Source organism: Sciurus carolinensis, chromosome 11 (genome assembly GCF_902686445.1).
Source record: "Sciurus carolinensis chromosome 11, mSciCar1.2, whole genome shotgun sequence".
NCBI classification, from domain to species: Eukaryota; Metazoa; Chordata; class Mammalia; order Rodentia; family Sciuridae; genus Sciurus; species Sciurus carolinensis.
The window spans coordinates 106,963,057-106,979,527 of record NC_062223.1 but is presented as its reverse complement, the minus strand read 5'-3'; the positions used below and the strand labels follow the sequence as shown (position 1 = coordinate 106,979,527).

At 32.5% G+C, this 16,471-nt stretch overlaps 1 protein-coding gene across 2 annotated transcripts in view; it reads left to right on the top strand.

Annotated features, from left to right (window-relative positions):
- The window catches only part of Gucy1a2 (guanylate cyclase 1 soluble subunit alpha 2), a 295,914-nt gene that overhangs the window by 218,358 nt on the left and 61,085 nt on the right, over positions 1 to 16,471 (top strand). For both annotated transcript variants that reach the window (XM_047518478.1, XM_047518477.1), the window contains one exon: positions 2,939 to 3,082. In XM_047518478.1, coding sequence (XP_047374434.1) covers positions 2,939 to 3,082 — 144 coding nt within the window. The remainder of the gene's footprint in view (positions 1 to 2,938; positions 3,083 to 16,471) is intronic.

Sequence of the window (16,471 nt, the reverse complement as noted above, 5' to 3'; positions counted from 1 at the left end):
CAGAAGTAATTGTCTTGTTATGGTTTGGATATGAAGTGTCTCCCTACAAAAAACTTAATGTATTGGAAATATGTTATCCAATGTAGCATTATTCAGAGATGAAGTGATTAGATTATGAGAGCTTAACCTCTTCAGTGGATTAATCCATTTGATGGATTAATAATTTAAATAAATTACTGGTAGCCACTGTAGACAGATAGGGCATGACTGGAGGAAGTAGGGAGCATGCTCTTAGGGATTACATTTAGTCTCTTGCTCCTTACTCACTCAAACCAAGCAGTTTTCCTACTCCACACTTTAGGCCATGATCCTCTGCTTCAAATCAGGCTCAGAGTAATGGAGTTGGCCAACTATAGACTGAGACCAAAGTAAACTTTTCCTCCTTTAAGTTATTCACAACAAATAAAAACTGACTAACACACCTTTATTGTTTTAGGGCATTAAGATTTGGAGTTTATATGGTTACTGGAACACAATTTAGCTTAGACTATGAAATCAATGTCTGTTATTTTTTTTTTTTCTGTATGTTAGGAGTTTATAAATATTTGTGAGCATTCCACATCCTACTATGTGTCAGTTTTTAAATATCTTTTTCTTACATAGCTTCCTTTTCCTATTATTTCTGATAACTAATCAAATGTTCAAATAATCATGTATAAATGTTAATGAGAATTTGTTATATGTAAATCTTGCCATTCATTCTTTCATTTATTTTACAACAGATGTATTGTTGGAGCAACTGGTAACATTGATCCATCTTTTTCACTCTATTGCATTATAACCCTCCTAAGGAGAAAGTGCAATACATCAGTAATCTTTATGAATTCTTGTGGTGAAAATTCTAGAAAGACCCTTTTAGTGAAACTCAATGGGTTTTTGCTGGAATGATGATGGCGATGGGAAAGATTCTAATAGAAATTTGAAGAAGAGATCATGTTCCAGGAACATGTATGTTCAGAGTGATTACACAATAGTTCAATTTGTACAAGTTTTTTATTGCCCCTGAGTTCTGATACCTGAAAATCAGAAATTAATTTCAAGTTACATAGCTAACAGCATTATAGATTTTAAAATTGTATGCAAATTAAAAGGATGGGATAACTTGAGGATTTGCAAAGAACACCATGTTATTTGGGGAAAAATGGTAAAGAGTCACATTTTAGTCATTGATTATTTACTAGGTTTTTTCCCTCAGTGAGACTTCTTTTGGGGAAGTATAGTTTAGCCCTTGGAAAAAAGCCTTTGCCAACTCACATTACATTGTCTTTCTATTCTTATAGCATAATTTTATTTCCATTTTTCCAGCATTTGAAAACAAGTCTTGAGGTGAAATTTTGAGTGCCATGATAGGTCTCAGGGCATTTAATCATTTTTATACATATTTCCTGAAAATTAAGTGATGATATTCTGCTAATAAAATGATGTTTGTCAGTTGTAGTCCCTTGAGCTTTTTTAAGTGTTCTCATAATATTTCTAAGTTAGTGCTCAAATTGTTTAAGGTAGTTTATCTTTAATACTATAGAGTTAGATGCATTCACATGCAATTGAATTATTGATATTAAATCCTAATAGATATTTTGTAATTCTTATTATATTCATTGTAAAAATATCATGGAGTCATTGGGTATTTTTTCATACACATATATACATGGGACAGAGATCTACATGGTGCTCATGAATGAATGGTGAAAATAAGCAAATAATTAGATTGTGTAACCATGGTTAACACAATTAATTAACTTATTCATTTGGTAGATATTTAATAAATAACCTTATTTTAGACACTATACTAAACGTGAATACAGGGAGGAAAAATATATGGTACCATCCTTAAAGAGATCATGACTTACCTGGGTATACATGTTGATTATATATGAGTAGATACTGAGTATAGCTCATGATGAATGCAACAGCAGAGATATATGGTAAGTGCTATTGTAACAGAATAAAGATTAGTTCTTTTACTAAGAACTAATGAAGAAACCATTGAGGGCTTCACAGAAAAGGTGATATGGGGCACTTAATACAATATTTATCATTTTGGTCTAATTAATAATATTAGAACTACTGAGTATTTTACCCACCAGATCTTCAGTGAATAATTAGAGAACTTTACTTTGAAGATACATTATTTCTAACTTTTATGTCATGTTTTATGTTTTGGAAATTTTGGGGCTTTAACATAGGATGAATATTTTAAATATTTAACAACAGCAATGGTCAGTCATCATGGATACTGACAACAAAATTAAAACAGGGCTCATAAAAGTCCCTGTACCTGTTAACTATTTAATTATATAGTTTTGGATGGATCTCTGTACCTCAATTTCACATCTCTCAAATGTAACTACTACTAATTTCTTCCATTTAGGATATTTTTGAAAATATAATGAGAGAATGTGTATATACTGCTTGACACAATTAATGGTATGGAGTATAAATCCAAGAAATGTTGGGCATAATTATTGAGAATAAGTAAGATCAGACCTGACAACAAACTACAGATATTGGTAAAGGTGTGGAACAATTGGGAAGGTGGAAATATTGGAAAACAATGCTTTGCAGAGAAGGACTGTTGAAAATTTGAAGATGATGAGATTGGCTCTTAAAAAGGTTGTTATTATTATTGGAAATTGTCTAGGTAAAATACTAACAATACTAACAGTGTTTTTGTGGGGGATAATTATTTCATATCCCAGTTGCTCCTAATTTCAGTGATCATCTATGGTGATAATGAACAGCCCTGGAGTGAGATGTCAGTGTTTGATTGTGGCTGTTTGCAAACTCTGCTGTGATTACACTCAGTTGTCTAATTGCTTAATTTATTGATGTTTGCCTGACATGTTTTTCCAGCAACATTTGTGATTGCAGATAACTAATCATTTCTCTTCTGGCTCATTTTCATAGTGTTTGCATTTGATTTGTCTGATTGCTGCAGGTGGAAACAATAGGTGATGCATACTGTGTTGCTGCTGGACTCCACAGAAAAAGCCTCTGCCATGCCAAACCCATTGCTCTGATGGCCTTGAAGATGATGGAACTTTCTGAAGAAGTGCTGACACCTGATGGAAGGCCAATTCAGGTAACCCTCTCAGCAATCTGGTATGAGGAGTAAATACACCTTTAACTGGAGGTTGGGAAAATTCTCCTTTGAATTTTTACTGTAGTTTATCAATCTAGATTAGGGAGGTTCTTAAGGACAATGAGGAATGACTAGGATAACTCATGGATCCAGGAAAAAGAAAAATGAAAAATGGTTCAAAATAGAAGATATGTGGAAGACAAATTACTATGGAAAGAAGAAAGGATTAGACAAAAGGGAAGAACTTTCTATCAATGACCAAGTCACTAAATCACAGCAAGGGTGATAGTGAGAATCAGAGATGGAAATATGTAATAATGTTCAGTTGGGGTTCCAAATAGAGACATAGAAGGAAATGGTAAAAGACATTGATCAGTTGTCAGACTCAGCAGTTCAAAAGAATTCTACAAAAGGTATTCTAAACACATACTAATGATATAAGAAAAGAATGGCACTTGATAAATTCTAAAAGCGGCATTGATTAGTAGAGAAAGAATGGGCTCTTTAATAAATGGTTTGGGGGACAATTGCCTATCCATGTGGAAAAAAACAGAAATTGGTTCTCTATAAATCTATACATATATCAATTCCAGGTAAGTTATAAATGCATTCTCAGTTTTGTCTTAGGGTAGGGAAGAATGTTTTGTGAGATAGTCACATAAAAAGTTTACAGCTCTTAAAGGAAAATATGTATAAATTTTACTACATTAACTTAAAAATTTTCTGTTTATCAAAGTACACCTAAAGAGAGTAGAAAGACAAGCACAAATGAGCAGAATATTTTTCATAAGATAGATAACCAATAAAAGTCTCTCTGGTTAATCTTATGAGTAATCAGATCAATATAAATTAAAAACACCATGACATAGTGTTGCTGCCTACCAATGTGGTGCACCTTTCAACATGTGATTGTGCCATTGTTGATAGGATCTGGAGCCCAGGAAACCTAACTCCCAGATGGTGGCAGTATAAATAGTAGTTCATTTGGCACTGGGACTGTTTAGCTTCTGCATATTCTCCAACCCAAAAATTCCTCTCCTAGATGGTTGCCCAAGGGAATTACTAGTGCACATGTCACAAAAGTCACATACAAGAGTATTCATAGCAGTTCTTTTTATTACGTAAATTGGAGAGAACTCAAATATCCACCAACAATAGAATGGGTAAGCTATATATATTTCTACATTAGTGCTAAACTGTACAGTTGGGAAAATGAATGATATCAGCTACTGAACATAACATGTATGAGTGTCAAAAACATTGAGCCATCTTTGACAAACTATGTAGTGTTATCCAATTTAATTAAAGCTCAAAACTGGCAAAATGAAAATAAAAGCTATTTTGAAATGCCTACATTGATGACAAATATGTAAAGAAAAGGAATGAATAACAAAATTCTAGATGGTGTTTAATGTGTTTAGCAATCTCAAGGGAAAGAAAGACGATGGGAAGGGAAAGGATGTAATAGGGAAAGTGAACCTAGTGCAGAATTGTTCATTTTATTACTGTTCTTTAGTGTGTGTGTGTGTGTGTGTGTGTGTGTGTGTGTATGCGCGTGTATTTATTTATATTTATTTTTGACAGTTTTAAAGAGTAGTGTTTTCTGACCATTCTTATCAGTAGTGAAAATAGGAAAGTTTGGAGCATTAAAGAGAAAAATCTAGATTATATTTCCTCAGGGCAAAATTATGAGTTATTCAAGTGTATGAATGGCAGGCACTTCAACCATTGCCTGGAAAACAAATAAACTAGAAGAATACTTTCTCAGATTTGCTGGAAACTGCAAGTCCACACATTTGTATCAGACATTACATTTCTACATTTACCAGATGGGCTGTCTTACTGTTTGGGATTGTTTTTCTATGGTGAATTTCTTTGATAGGATATAAACATGCAAAATGGATTTAATCATTGTCAAAGCAAACTTATGGTACCAGAGATCAAAACATGGGAATTGTGTTTTATAGTATGCTCATTAATATTTTTATTTGTGGGATATAATATTAGCTCTGTCTCATGAATTTTAGTTTTATTAAATCAGAAGAGGAAATATCTATAAAGATTTAATAAGAATTCAGAAAGTGATTTTGGAATAATGAAACCACCTTAATAATTTTAGCTTCATTACTAATTTAGAGTATTTGCATGGTTTGGAATTATTTTTTGGCTTGTTGATTTGATTTTGAAATGCCCTCTAGCTTAGTGCCATGAGAACATATCCAATCTTGAAAGAATCTTTCATTATGAAATACATGGGTGTTGCAGTAGAGTTCATATATGAACAGATACTTGTTTACTCAAATGATATAAATTTTATGTAAGTTTTTATGTTATTCAAAATGTAAAGCCATTTATGTTGTAATAATTCTTCAAAATAAAATTTTCTAAACCCCTCAAATTTTGAGAGACAAACAGATAATTTTATTATGGTTTTATAAACCAATGAGGCATCCTGTAATGATGGCAAATGAGAATGAAAAGAGTCAACTATGATTACTTGGAAGTCATTTGTAATGTTTTTGACTCATTGATTGTAAAATTGTCTGCATTTATTTATTTATATTTTCTTCATTTAAAAGTAACCAGGCAAGGTGTGGCCGGTTAGCTCAGCTGGTTAGAGTGTGGTGCTAAAAGTAACCAGGCAATGTAGCATATTGCCAGTCAATCTCTATATACTCAAGCAAATTATTGTTCAATAAGTACTCTAATGAAACTCAAAGGCTAGTCCTAGACAATATCTATAAAATATACACATGAATATTATATGTGTACAATAAATTAAGCAAAATTAGTCACAGTGACTTTAATTCATACTTATTTTGAAAATAGTGATTAGAGATTTTTATGCTTGATTAAAATGATGCATAATTCATCTGACTGAAAACATGGAAATGCAAGCATTATGACCATTCTTTTTTATTCCTCCCTAGAGAGAACCTGATTTTCTGGTATTTAAAAAAAAAATAGACAGTTGAAAAGTAAAATTAGATTTCTATTCTCTCTCTTTTGATCAAGTTAGCTATATTGTCATTTCAGTAGAAAATTGTACAACTTCATACTTTTAATCTTGTGAACCTAATCTTACAAAAGTATTTTAGCTGAAGTTTTTAGTGCTTAAAGGAAAACTTACACTAATAGTTTAAACATTCTGATTGAAATAGCCAAAATTTATTACTCCTTGCACTTTATTCTTATAAAAATATGTATATAAAGAAAGAGAAATTGGGTTGAAGATTAGAAAATGTGATTAAATATATTATAAAAACAAGAAACATTTTCAAATTTAAACCTTTTGAGGAATATTATGTTCACATGTTTAAGTTTTAATTCTGGACTGCAATTTTGTAAAATTTATTTTCATCATATCATCTCATAGACATAACAATTCAAATTGCCTTCATTAGGTTGGAGAACAGTACATTTTATATAATGAGGCAATTATAGAAAGATTACAAAGTAGAGTTAAAAAAACAATGTGTAATCATGTTGTAATACTAATGTGTTTAGCAATCTCAATTGCAAATTAGGGAAATGCTATGAATTTTTTTCTAACTGCCTAGTCAAAAGCAGAAATATTAATATACAATTTACATGTATTGTAATACATTAAATTGTAGCTCCTTAAATTTCAACTTCTTCTAATGAGTTTACAGAATTTTTTTGATATTATGAAATAATTCTTCTCCAATTAAATTTAAATAATTGTTTCTATTTGCTAAGGAACCTGGATGTTGTTATCTTAATATTTAGGAAGGATTTGATCTTTGCAAATATTGCTATATTTAATTAACTCCCATAGGATTACAGTTTGATATTGTATTTAGAAAAATAAAAACTAATTATATAATAATGATTAATTTTCTGTGCTTTCTTAATAATTGTTTATAAAGTCCTAATTGGTACTTTTTATTATGTAGTGTGTATATTTGAGATGTTCTACCTATAAATCTTGTGTCTACTGAGGAAAATTTAAGAGATTAGAAAGAACTACAGAGACATTAACAACACAGACATTATATGAAGAAACCAAGTCTAGTTGTTCTTTCTTTTCATGTTTATCCATTAGACACATATGAGTTTACTTTTAATCTCCTAGATAATGCATATATTGACATTTTTAGCAAGTTATTATTGTAGTAATAATACACAAAACACTATATAATATTTTGAGTAAAATTTATGGCTAAATACATTTTAAATAGATCTATTTTGTATAGTGAATTTATTTGGCACTGGAAATATGTATAGTTTTTTTGACAAGGGTATACTTAAAGTATTTGCTCACTGCGATTTATCAGTAGAAGAGGTGATTACAGGTTCTCCTCTGTAGTTTGTTTCCTTTAGTTCTTTGAGGTTTGTTCTACATACACTGTCCTTAGATCTGTCTTTTAACTCACTACTATTCCCCTCACCTGGTTGTCAAAAATCACTAAACTCATCAGCATCATGAAAATGTTGATTATGGAAGTTTACAGTTTTACATTTCTCACCTGACTCTATTTTTCACATTGTTTTATTTCTTTGCATGTATCATCCATAGTGATTTTTTTTATTATTCTTTTATTATTCTAAACAAATGGGATACATGTTGTTTCTCTGTTTGTACATGGCGTAAAGGCATACCATTTGTGTAATCATAAATTTACATAGGGTAATGTTGTTTGATTCATTCTGTTATTTTTTCCCTTCCCTCCCATCCCTCCCACCTCTCTTTTCCCTCTATACAGTCCTTCCTTCCTCCATTCTTGCCCCCCTCCCTAACCCTAACTCTAACCCTAACACTAACCCCTCCCACCCCCCATTATGTGTCATCATCCATTAATTAGCAATATCATTCGTCCTTTGTTTTTTTGAGATTGGCTTATCTCACTTAGCATGATATTCTCCAATTTCATCCATTTGCCTGCAAATGCCATAATTTTATCATTCTTTATGGCTGAGTAATATTCTATTATATATATATATATACCATAGTTTCTTTATCCATTCATCAATTGAAGGACATCTAGGTTGGTTCCACAATCTGGCTATTGTGAACTGAGCAGCTATGAACATTGATGTGGCTGTATCTCTGTAATATGCTGATTTTAAGTCCTTTGGGTATAGGCCATGGAGTGGGATAGCTGGGTCAAATGGTGGGTCCATTCCAAGTTTTCTAAGGAGTCTCCACACTGCTTTCCAGAGTGGCTGCACTAATTTGCAGCACCACCAGCAATGTATGAGTGTACCTTTTTCCCCACGTCCTCGCCAACACCTGTTGTTGCTTGTATTCTTGATAATCGCCATTCTAATTGGGGTGAGATGGAATCTTAGGGTGGTTTTGATTTGCATTTCTCTTATTACTAGAGATGTTGAACATTTTTCCATATGTTTGTTGATTGCTTGTAGATCTTCTTCTGTGAAGTGTCTGTTCATTTCCTTAGCCCATTTGTCAATTGGATTATTTGCATTCTTGGTGTTGAGTTTTTTGAGTTCTTTATAGATTCTGGAGATTAGTGCTCCATCTGAAGTATGATTGGCAAAGATTTTCTCCCACTCTGTAGGCTCTTTCTTTGCATTGCTGATAGTTTCCTTTGCTGAGAGAAAGCTTTTTAGTTTGACTCTATCCCAGTTATTGATTCTTGCTTTTATTTCTTATGCTATGGGAGTCCTGTTGAGGAAGTCTGGTCCTAAGCTGACATGTTGAAGCTCTGGACTTACTTTTTCTTCTATAAGATGCAAGGTCTCTGGTCTGATTCCGAGGTCCTTAATCCATTTTGAGTTTAGTTTCGTGCATGGTGAGAGATATGGGTTTAGTTTCATTCTGTTACATATGGATTTCCAATTCTCCCAGCACCATTTGTTGAAGAGGCTATCTTTTCTCCATTGCATATTTTTGGCACCTTTGTCTAGTATGAGAAAACTGTACTTATTTGGGTTTGTGTCCGTGTCCTCTATTCTGTACCATTGATCCACCTTTCTATTTTGGTACCAATACCATGCCGTTTTTGTTACTGTTGCTTTGTAGTAGAGTTGAAGATCTGGTATTGCGATACCCCCAGCTTCACTCTTTCTGCCAAGGATTGCTTTAGCTATTCTGGGTTTTTTATTCTTCCAGATGAATTTCATAATTGCTTGCTCTATTTCTGTAAGGTACATCATTGGGATTTTAATTGGAATTGCATTGAATCTGTATAGCACTTTTGGTAGTATGGCCATTTTGACAATATTAGCTCAAAGCCCTAGAAAAAGAAGAACAGACCAACACCAAAAGTAGTAGAAGACAGGAAATAGTTAAACTCAGAGCTGAAATCAACGAAATTGAAACAAAAGAAACAATACAAAAAATTGACAAAATAAATAGTTGGTTCTTCGAAAAAATAAACAAAATTGATAAACCTTTAGCCACACTAACAGAGAAGACGAGAGAAAACCCAAATCACTAAAATTTGGAATGAACAAGGAAATATCACAACAGACATGACTGAAATACAAAACATAATTAGAAGCTATTTTGAAAATCTATATTCCAACAAAATAGAAAATTTCGAAGACATCAACAGGTTTCTAGAGACATATGAATTGCCTAAACTGAACGAGGAGGACATACACAATTTAAATAGACCAATTTCAAGTAATGAAATAGAAGAAGTCATCAAAAGCCTACCAACAAAGAAAAGTCCAGGAGCAGATGGGTTCTCAGCCCAGTTCTACAAAACCTTTAAAGAAGAGCTCATTCCAATACTTCTCAAAGTATTCCATAAAATAGAAGAGGAGGGAACCCTCCCAAACTCATTCTATGAAGCCAATATCACCCTGATACCTAAACCAGACAGAGACACATCGAGGAAAGAAAATTTCAGACCAATATCCTTAATGAACATCGACGCAAAAATTCTCAACAAAATTTTAGCAAATCGCATACAAATATATATTAAAAAGATAGTCCACAGGGCAGGCCATATAGCCCACCTAGTAGAGTGCCTGCCTCTCATGCTGGAGGCCCGGGATCAAGGCCCCAGCACTGTGGGAATGTGGAAAAGATAGTCCATAGTGATCTTAAACTGTTCGCTTGTTAAATCCATTCTATAGAGCCCCTGTGGTTCTATTACATTATCTCTTCCTTCACATAGTTTTTAATTCTGTTGTCTCTGTGTGCCTACTTGCTATTTCTTGAGTGCTGCAGATTTTATATATAATGTTACAGATATAATTGAACCCTAGGCTGATATTAGTTACCTTCTTATAGAGATATTATGTATGTGCTTCTGGCAAGAGGCTGGGGGTTCTAGCAGTTAGGGATCTGATGTCTTATGCTGGATTTGGAGCTCTGTAAAGACTAATCTATTTCTCACCCATGCCTTTTTCAGTATCACCCTTATATCTGTGGTATTGTCTCTCGGGGTCTTACCTGGAAGTAAGGAGGTTTCACTAAGGTCTGTCCCTTGGCACAACTTCAACATTTGTCTCCCTAGTCCTGCAAGACTGTCAGAAGTACTGCTTTTCGTTGTTGCCTCTTTAGAGTCAGAAGATGTCTGTAGGGGAAAAGCACCCCCAAATTTATGCTAATCTCTTCTTAAGTTCATCTCCCCCATGTCTTGGTACAGTAATTTTCCATTGCCTTTGTCAGCAGACCTGCAGAGGGTTATGCAAATTGCATAATCTGCTCTTACTAGACATGGAAATTCAAAGTGATGCATGTTTTTCATTAGACTTTACTAATAATGATTCACTCTCACAAATCTGTATTTATGCCTATTTTAAACCCAAGTCACAGATGGAATTAAGTAGAAAGGACAAAAGTATCTATTTGTGTGTAAGATAGCTACTGCAAAAAAACATGTCATCTATGGTAACATGTAACAGCATGCAAGGCAGTCACTGTTCAGAGTGCTTTCCTGTAGTAACTCATTTAAGCCTCACAATAATCCTATGAAGGAAGTACTGCTATTATTTACACTTCATAACGAATGAAAGGATTAAAAATAACTTGCCAGAGCCCTTAATCACTACACTCTATAAACCTTAAGTAAAAACATGTTAACATATTCTCAGATTTTCCTATTGCCTCTTCAATTATCTATTAGAGTAGACTTTACCTGACTTTAGTCTTTAAGAAATTTAAATTTATATTAGATTTTATCTTTAAGAGAATAGAAGTAAATAATCTATTGCAGAGTTATTACATTCAAAATTATTTTTAAGTTAGAAGGGAAAATAGGTCCAGTTATATGGGGGATAACTTTAGTGTTATTTTATCATTATTTTGAAAATTATAATCACTGGCCAAATTGGAGTGGGGACATCTGTAAATCATGTAACTGTTATTTTTTCTGTTTATTTTCCCCATTTTTATGGATTGTAATGCAGAAGCTACATGTTTAAAATATTATATTTATATTATTTCATAGGTTATCTTTTGAATTGAACATTGCATCATATCTGGTTAATTGTTTCTAGATATTGAACAAAATATTGGTTTCAGTCAAAGAATTGTTCATCTGGGGTGCTGCTGTAGAGCTGAGCTTTGACAGAGTATCCTTAATGCCTTATAATTCCTCTATAAGATTTTGTCATAATGATTTAATATACTATATTATGTCTGCAATGTTATGTCAGTGAGATTGAATTCTGCTGCTAGTATAATTAGCTTTTATCTGTAATCATGAGTGATTCCAATATTTTATTGCCATAGACTTTTAGTCATATTTTCAATCTTTGAAAAAAAGAGTTTATTAGGCACATATTTCTAAGAATGGTGAAGAGTTTTATTATGATACTTGTCACATGTATTTTTTGAGCAGTGCTTTTGTGAGAATATTTACATAGTTGTACTATATAAAAAATTACTAACAAGTTAGTGAAAGAAGAAACAAAGTCAAGCGACCAGAAACAATGCTAAACTGATTGACATGGAATTGTGTGTGTAAAGTGCAAAATTGCTTAGTGTTGTTTTGGGTAAGTCTTTTGACTTTCACATTTTTAGAAGAGAAATACATCCTATTTATTTTGGTACCAGGGATTCAACCCAGGGTTGCTCCACTACTGAGCTACATCCACAGCCCTTTTAATTTTTTTTATTTTGAGATAGGGTCTCACTAAATTGCTTAGGGTCTCTATAAGTTTCTTAAGCCTCCCTTGAACTTGTGATCTCCCTGCCTGAGTCTCCCAAGTCACTCTAATTATGCTCCTATGCCACTGTGCATGGTGGTAAATACATTCTGTAGTGGAGACATGTTTTAAATATTTTTAATTTACTCTATTAAATATTATCACTATGAGGTAAATACTTCTAAAGAAGTTATAACTTATTTTATTTATTGTAACCTGTCTCTTGTCTCTCCCAGGAGTACTGATACAGTGTCCTAAGAGGCTAAAGTTTTATTAGTGATGGTATTCATTTTTATTTGATTCTTCCTCATACATCTCATGAAGCCTCCAAGCGGCTAGACAGCTCATATTTTTATTTATCTGAGTTTATGTAAGGTATAAAACTCTCTGTTTGCCACTTCTTGTTCCTAAAAAGACATTAAGATGTGATTTCACCAGCTCATCTTCAAAGGTTAGCCCATTATCTTTAGACTATGTTGTCTTTCTTTGACATTATTGAACAAGAGGTCTTTTATCTTTTACTGCCATTTTAACCTAGTCTCTTTTAGGGCTATTATGCAAAATGCCAACATTAGCAGCTTGAATATTACAATATGAAAATAGCAAGATACAATAATTTGTCAGGCAATTATGTACTATCTACACACTAACCACTCTGCACTGATAACTTAGATTTTGTTTTTCATTTGATATTCTCTCTTGAAATGTCATTTCTCATCTTAAATAAAAGTTTAAAATTATTTAAATGTAACTTTATAGTTTTTTTAAATTTACAAAAACTGAAGTGATTTCTGAAAACTAGCCCTCAACAGATAGTCAAAATCACGTATAATTTACCATCTAATCCTAAGGACATTTTATGTTGGGTTGTATATCTTTGAAACATTTTTTCTGTGTGAATATACAAACACATGGAAGTAGAAAGTACAGTTTGAAAAGTAGATTCTTTTAAAAATTGAATGGACTTTATTTATTTTGGTGATGTCATGAAACATAGTGTACCAAAAATGCATGTGCATCCTAAATATGTGGGAAAGACCTGGTTAGCCCTAGGAAGCATATTTCACTGTTATTAACTCACTTTGATTTTTTATCTTCCTCCTCCTACAATTGAATTTTTGAGTAATTGAAAGGAAAGTTTTTAATCACCTGAATTGGAACTGTGGCACTAATAATTTGGTGTCACAAGTGCTTTTAAAAATCTGTTAAGCTTTGTGTTGATGTCATGTCAGGCTTATGGTAATTGTCTGGGTCACCAGTATAATGCTCCTTATTTGGAATATGGTTTCCTAGCAACTCTTGCTTTTTCCTAATGGCTGAATTGATTTCTGCACATTTGTAATGCTTCCTACTGCATCAGAAATTGTCACCTTGTGTGCAAATGTTACAAGATCAAATTTACATGTAGATTCAATTCTAAGAAATTACTCCGCTTTATCACTTGCCTTTAATGTGTTTGTTCAAAGGTTAAACCAACCATAAAAAAATGAATTTAGTAAAACCTCATTAATTCAGACCTCAGACTTTGGGGGAAATAGGGTAATTTTGACAACAATGTCTGAATGTATGCAAATATTTCCCATTGGGAGACCTCTTAAAGTTGAAGAAACATAGTAATTTTGATGGGCAAATGACTATGTAACCAGGACGTCCACGGGAACACAGGTCTGGAGTGTGCCCTGGCTCTCCCTGAGGAAGAAAGACTTATTTTGGAGGCAGCTTGCTGTTTCAACTTAGATGAAGGCTGTTCCTACATGAATCTGCCTAGAGTCTTGCTGGGTGTGACTTTGAACTCATTTGTTCAACAAATGTTTTTTAATGCTTACTATTTTCTAAGCAATTGGTTAGGCAACAGTGTATAAGGCTAAGCAAACCAGATATGTCTCTGATCTTCAGAAGAATTACGATCTAAGAAATCAACAACTACAAATGATTAACTTTGTTAGGGAATAGAAATAAACATGAATTCTCTCAATATTTCTAGTTAAGAATGACAAATTTTGTTAGGCATTTAGAAATATTTAGCAAAGATGTTAAGTTCTTCATGCAACAGGTATTCAAGATATTGTTGACTGAAAGACATTGAAAAACAACTGTGCTTAATCGTTTAATCTACATAACAACTTTATGAAGGGCACATTTTTATATGCAGTTTCATATACTTTGATGATCAAGAAAATAGAACATCAAGGGGTTAAAGTACAAGATCAAAGAAAATATATGTTGTACATCTTCTATATGTCAGACTTAAATCAAGTGTTTTATACACATGGTCTTTTAATCTCCCCCCAAACTGAAAAGTTTCAATAAATTTCATTTTACATTTGAAAATTTTGAGATTCTGAAAGTTAACATAATTTGACCAAAATAATGTAGCTGGTCAATTGATATACTGGATTTGAACCTTTGATTTTTCCATTATACCAAACTTGCCAGCCAGATCTTCACCAAAATGCCCACCTTAGAATTTTTGTTACTAGGGTACTTAGTAATAAAAGGCCCCCTCTAACCCAGTGCTTCCTGTGCCCTAGGCACTATGCTAAGCTGGAGTATGTGTGTACTTTGCCTCTCTTTCTTTCTAAATTCTGTGTATATGTATATATGTGTACATGTATATACAAAAACATGTATACAATGTATTTGTATGTATATGTGTGAGTTCAGGCATATTTTTGTATTTGTGAAATCTATATCAATCATATAAGTCTTATATATCCATGAACCATAAACTAGGTGTTATTATCTAAAGATAATGTAACTCAGAAAACCAAGATGTGGAGAGGTTAAAGTGGAAAATAAGTGAATAAATAAAGAAGTTGACTAAGTGAATAAATAAAGAAGTGAATAAATTATAGAAGTTGACTCAGAAATTGGAATTCAAATCTGACTTCAAAGTCTGTACTTTTAACCATTACCCTATACTACCTTATATAACTTAATTAGAACATATGATTTCTAATCTTATGACTAATAACTTTAATCTTCCTTAAAAATTGCAATTTAATATGAAATAGCAGTACCATGTCTTGAAAGCATTCTAATTTGAGACAAACTCTATTAAAATTCTAACTGTACATGGAAATGTTGAAATAATGAGGATAATTATATCTGTATTTAATATAAGGAGACAAAAATTGCTGGTTCTATAGAATTTTTAAATCTCTGAAGAAAAATTAAGTTGGGAATAATATTGAAATATAAACTTCTGTGATACCATCTTCTTATACACAATAGAAGATATGATTTCCTCTTTGTGGCAATGTAATAATTCAAACCTAGGAAACCAAGACTTAAAACCATAAAAGAGAGTCCAAAAGACACATTTCTTCTTTTGGACATATTCTCCAGATGATACCAGTTTCTAAGATTACTTTTGTCGTTAAAATAACTCAAATCTCTGATTAAAAGCTTGAAATATTTGGAATGATTTGATTAGTTGATTAGCCAGCATTTACTGACTTTCTCCCGTGTACAAAAGTACATGATTGAATTGCAGACCAAAAATTGGGAGTGTTAAACAGTAATCTGCAAATAATTTTTTTTTTTTTTTTTTTTTTTTTTTTTTGGCGTTCAAGTCAAAACTCTGTGTACAAAATACTGCATCTGGTCACTTAAATGCATTCATTCAAAAACTGGATCAACTGCCCAGATTTTCAGACTCTGAGATTCCATTCAGTTTATTTGTTTTAATTAATTAGCTTATCTGAAAATAGTAACCTATGCATAGAGATTTCAGTGGGGATTGGCATCTTACCTATGAAAAGATACAGATATGGAAGAAAGAAAATATCAGTTCTGTTTCTTCTCCCTCAGTCAAGTGTTTCCAGAAACCCACATGCTTGTTCTCTGCCATCCCATCTGAGTGTGTTTTCTCATCTCTAGCTGCACCCTACCTTTGGGCCTCCCCTTTTCTTTCTCAGTTTCATAAAAGTGATTGCCATTTTTCTATGAATGACCTTTACTAATTTTAAAACTCTTTATTGTTATGAAAAACTGGATGTAAAACTGTTCATACTGACTAATTTAGAAGAAAGAGATTTTCCATTTTTAACCAGTTTTGTATTTGCATTTTCCAAATATGTTTACAAATTACTTCTAATTATGTATTATTTTTATTTTCAATGGTATCATCATGGACTGTTTTTCTTCCCTCCTTTGTAGGTTTCTATAATTAAAATGACTGAATTTAAAAATGAAGTAATGCAGGTTCTCACCTATGCATTCAATTAATCAGGAATCATGAGTAGACAGTGCCTAAAACTGTACATGGTAAAAAATGCTATTGGCTAAAAATTAGTG